The 5,000-nt window shown below is 44.9% G+C and overlaps 1 protein-coding gene across 1 annotated transcript in view; it reads left to right on the top strand.

Annotated features, from left to right (window-relative positions):
- Nucleotides 1-4,427, top strand: part of LOC121506676 (alpha-1,3-mannosyl-glycoprotein 4-beta-N-acetylglucosaminyltransferase A-like) — a 35,727-nt gene extending 31,300 nt beyond the window's left edge. Inside the window, exons 13-14 of the mRNA XM_041782517.1 lie at nucleotides 3,756-3,766; nucleotides 4,177-4,427. Of these exons, the coding sequence (XP_041638451.1) occupies nucleotides 3,756-3,766; nucleotides 4,177-4,427 (262 nt within the window). The remainder of the gene's footprint in view (nucleotides 1-3,755; nucleotides 3,767-4,176) is intronic.
- The last annotated feature ends 573 nt before the right edge of the window (nucleotides 4,428-5,000 follow it).

The following is a 5,000-nucleotide window of genomic DNA, read 5'->3' as shown; positions in this document are numbered from 1 at the left end:
TTTTCATGCTCCCATCTGAACCGTTTTGGCCCAGACAGCGGGAAGAGGCCAGTTCAGATATGGAGGAAGAGATTAGCGTGGATGCTGCTAAAGCGCCAGTTTATCAGAACTTTACGACATTTCTTGGTTAAAAGAAGAACAAAGAACAGCAGTGAGTTGTTTTCTTTTCAGAAACCACTAAAGTCATGTACTGGCATGTCTGCAGTCGCCATGGTTACCGTTGTGTAGTTCTAATGGAGTTTACTCCTCGATAGCAACAGTAAATATGCTCACACAGATCTTCATATCGGTCTGAAAGAATTCTGCAGTCTGACTCCCAGAAACACTCGTCTGCTTTAATGTCCTTCTGGGGTTCTCCTCCTAAAAACAAAGAGCTCTGGTAAAGTTCTACTTTAGCTCTGGACCTCCTCCACATCTCTAAACAGTCCTGCCTTAAACAGACTGCTGGTGTCTCTCTGTAAGCTCTGAGTCATTCTCACTGCTCTTTTCTGTCATATAAATCAGGGTTTTATTGCTAAAGAACACGTTCCCACAGATTTCCACACAATAACAAAGAGAAGAGAGCAGTAGAGAATTCCCATGACCTTCTAGGTTCACAGAAATTTTGTTTAGAATAAAAATAATGTTGGACGCCTTTGTTTTCATGAGTAATAGGAGCTTTCTATGAGCTTATCATCAACATTCCAAATTCATATTTCAGTGTTAACACCGGCTATGGTCAGTTTCATCTTTGCTGTGATTTGTAAAATCCATAAACTTTGTTTTATTGAGGTTCAAAGCTAACTTATTTTTATTTCACTTTCTATATCTCCTTTTCTATTCTTACGGCCAAAGTCTGTCAGTGAGGTAAAGAAATGAGTGTCATCTGCCAACAGCACCGACCTCAGCACCTTTGAAACACCACAAAAATCATTGATGTATAAATGAAAACGTTTAGGGGCCAGTACTGGACCCTGAGGGACTCAGCGTTTATCTAAGGGAGTCATAACCAGCTCAGATCTGCAGCCCTCACGCCTGTCATTGAAATTAAATATGATCGCTGCCGTCAGACGCTTTCTTTAGATCCATAAATACACCAATAGTAGATTTCTTTCTGTTTCTGCAGTCATCTCTTCAATCATTTAAAGCAGTCGACCTGCTGCTCCTGAAGCCAAACTGACTCTCACTTAATAATTTATGATTTTCTATAAACAGTCGAATTTATTTGCCAAGACTTTTTCAAGCGTTGTAGAAAAGTGTGCTAACAACAACGCTGGTCTGTAGATCAGCTGTTTGAAACAACCAGAAACTCCTGGACCAACAGAACCATTAAAAATGGAACATAAAGGGTTAATTATGCCGTCATTGCTCCTTCAACAGTAGTCATAGCCATCACATCACTATCAGTGATGACACCTGACATGTTTCCTGGACAGCTCTGTCCCCACGGGCCAATCATCCTGAGATCAGTTTCACCTTCCCCCAACCTAAAGGGAAATTTCCCAACCCTGTGTTGTTGTAGCAGCCTCAGGATCACTCCTCCTTGGACCAACAGATGTCACAAACCTCCCCGCCCACAGCCCCGTCAAAGCGTTTTGACTCTGGCTCCTTTAGCTGTGACTGGGACTGGCTGACAGGGTTTACAGCGCCGCCGCAGTAAGGTCAGCTGAAAGGAAGTGGAGATGTGTGGGGTTAAAGTCAGAGACTGAGTAGAAGGAATAGAGGAAACCCTGGACTGACATCCTGATACACTATATTGCCAAAAGTATTGACTCACCTGTCTTGACTCCCATATGAACTTCAGTGACATCCCATTCTTAATCCAGAGGGTTTAGTCTGACGTGGGTCCACCCTTTGGAGCTGTAACAGCTTCAACTCTTCTGGGAAGGCTTTCCACAAGGTTTAGGAGTGTGTTTATGGGAATTTTTGACCATTCTTCCTGAAGCACATCTGTGAGGTCACACTGATGTTGGACCAGAAGGCCTGGCTCTCAGTCTCCGCTCTAATTCATCCCAAAGGTGTTCTATGGGGTTGAGGTCAGGACTCTGTGCAGGCCAGTCAAGTTGATCCACACCAAACTCTCTCCTCCATGTCTTTATGGACCTTGCTTTGTGCACTGGTGCACAGTCATGTTGGAACAGGAAGAGGCCATCCCCAAACTGTTCCCACAAAGTTGGGAGCATGGAATTGTCCAGAATCTCTTGGTCTGCTGAAGCATTCAGAGTTCCTTTGACTGGAACTAAGGGGCCAAGCCCAGCTCCTGAAGAACAAGCCCACACCATAATCCCCCCTCCACCAAACTTTACACTTGGCACAATGCAGTCAGACAAGTACCGTTCTCCTGGCAACCACCAAACCCAGACTGGTCCATCAGATTGGCAGATGGAGAAGCGTGATTGGTCACTCCAGAGAAGGCGTCTCCACTGCTCTAGAGTCCAGTGGCGGCGTGCTGTACACCACTGCATCCCACGCTTTGCATTGCACTTGGTGATGTATAATAATAATAATAATATCTTGAATTTATATAGCGCCTTTCAAGAAACCCAAGGACGCTTTACAGGAACACGTAGACATGGACAACTATGTGAGGGGTGGGATGAGTGTAAGGGCTGGTTTAGTGAAGACTGGAGGCTGTGGTGAACAGGTGGCGCTTGAGACATTTTTTGAAAATGTCCAGAGATGGAGCGCTACGGATGTCTGCAGGAAGAGTGTATGGCTTGGATGCAGCTGTTACCATGGAAACCCATTCCATGAAGCTCTCTACCACTGTTCTTGAGCTAATCTGAAGGCCACATGAAGTTTGGAGGTCTGTAGCCATTGACTCTGCAGAAAGTTGGCGACCTCTGCGCACTATGACCTCAGCATCCTCTGACCCCGCTCCATCATTTTACGTGGCCTACCACTTGGTGGCTGAGTTGCTGTGGTTCCCAGTGGCTTCCACTTTGTTCTAATACCACTGACAGTTGACTGTGGAATATTTAGGAGCCAGGAAATTTCACCACTGGACTTGTTGCACAGGTGGCATCCTATCACAGTACCACGCTGGAATTCACTGAGCTCCTGAGAGCGAGCCATTCTTTCACTAATGTTTGTAGAAACAGTCTGCATGCCTAGGTGATGATTTTATACACCTGTGGACATGGAAGTGACTGGAACACCTGATTTACATGAATGGATGGGTGAGTGAATACTTTTGGCAATATAGTATAGGTCCAGTATTTTTGTAGTAAACTGCTCAGACTAAGACAGAATGAAACTGAATCAGTGTAGTTTTAGTCTGCAGGCTGACTGGCTTAGGGATTTAAGTCAGGATGGTCCTGTCTGTTGAAAATGTCGTGTTGTTTAGGACTTGGGGCCCCGGGGACTCTGGCTGCTGAACTTCTGCAGGAGAAGAATTAAGTTTGTGTGCACACATGAGTCAGTAGCATAATACTTTCACAGAAAATCTCCAATAATTATAACTAATTTAACCCCTAAGAGGTCCTAGGGACATTCTGTGCCATTCAGTTTTTTTATTACAATCCATTTCGGCTGTGTTGAATGAACAAAGCTCAAATTGGCCAGAGTATATATTTTTTAATTTATTTAGGATTGTGGTCTCAGCTCCTTGAAGAAGGCTAAGCTACACAAAAAACCCCACACATTTGCTCTTAAGGACAAAATCGTCCCAGTGAAATGACATTTTTATCTTAATATAAACTAATGCATTCCTTTATGTTCACATTTCATTTTGGACTCAGTGCTTACAATGGTTGATTTTTATATTTGTCCTCTAGATGGCGCTACTGTATCCCACTGCTGACATGATTCATGTCGCTGCTTTTGGATAATACTGTGTGTGTACTTAAGTTGAGTTTTTGTGTTTTCATTGTATTAATTAATTATTGATACATAAATAATCAATAATGTTAATTAATAAATAATATAATGTAATATAACATAAATAATAATTAATTATTCAGGGATACAGGGCCATACCATCACCCCACCTAGGCCAGTCAGACCATATATCCCTGTTTATGTTACCAGCCCCCCCCCCAGGGAAAGAGACCCTCTCAAAGACCATCTGGACATGGCCTGATGGCGCCTCCTCACAGCTGCAGGACTGTTTTGAAAACACAGACTAGAGCATCTTTGAGTCCCAAGACCTGGAGGAGTACACAGCATCAGTACTCTGGTACACCCAGTCCTGCACAGATACAGTCACCAAGGACAATCGCATCCAGGTGTATTCCAACCAAAAACCCTGGATGACAGGAGAGGTCAGGACCCTGCTGAGGAACAGGAACATCGCCTTCCGGTCCTGTGACATGGAACTGTACAGTGTAGCCAGGGCAGACCTGAAAAGGGGCATCCGACGGGCCAAACAGGATTACAAAAACAAAACTGAGGATCACCTCCACAGCACAACTCGAGGCGGGTGTGGCAGGGGGTCCAGAATATCATGAACTACAAACCCAGACCCAATGTTGTGGACGGCAATGCTGCACTGGCAGAGGAGCTGAACTGTTTCTTCGCCCGCTTCGAACAGACAACATCAGAAGCAGCTCCATCTCATCCAACAGCCAACACCAGCCACTCCTTCAGGGTGGAGGAACATGACGTGAGGCGTGTACTAAGGAGAGTAAATCCCAGGAAAGCGGCAGGACCTGACAGCATCCCTGGCAGGGTGCTAAAAAGCCTGTGCAGACCAGCTCACTGGGGTCTTTACAAAGATATTCAACCTGTCCTTAGCTCAGGCCATCGTCCCACCTTGCCTTAAGTCCTCATCTATCATCCCTGTCCCAAAAAAGACTCCCATCAGCAGCCTAAATGACTTCCGGCCAGTTGCTCTGACTCCAGTTAATGAAGTGTTTCTAGAAACTGATCAGAAGCCACATCATCCAAGGACTTCCACCCACATTTGACCCTCACCAGTTCACACATAGGGAAAACAGATCAACAGAGGACGCCATCGCCATAGCCCTCCATACCACCCTGACCCACATAGAACAAAAAAACAGTTATGTCAGGTTTCTTTT

The sequence above is a fragment of the Cheilinus undulatus genome, unplaced genomic scaffold (genome assembly GCF_018320785.1).
Source record: "Cheilinus undulatus unplaced genomic scaffold, ASM1832078v1 Contig8, whole genome shotgun sequence".
Lineage (NCBI taxonomy): Eukaryota > Metazoa > Chordata > Actinopteri > Labriformes > Labridae > Cheilinus > Cheilinus undulatus.
The sequence above is the reverse complement of the archived record's forward strand: the minus strand, read 5'-3'. Positions and strand labels throughout refer to the sequence as shown.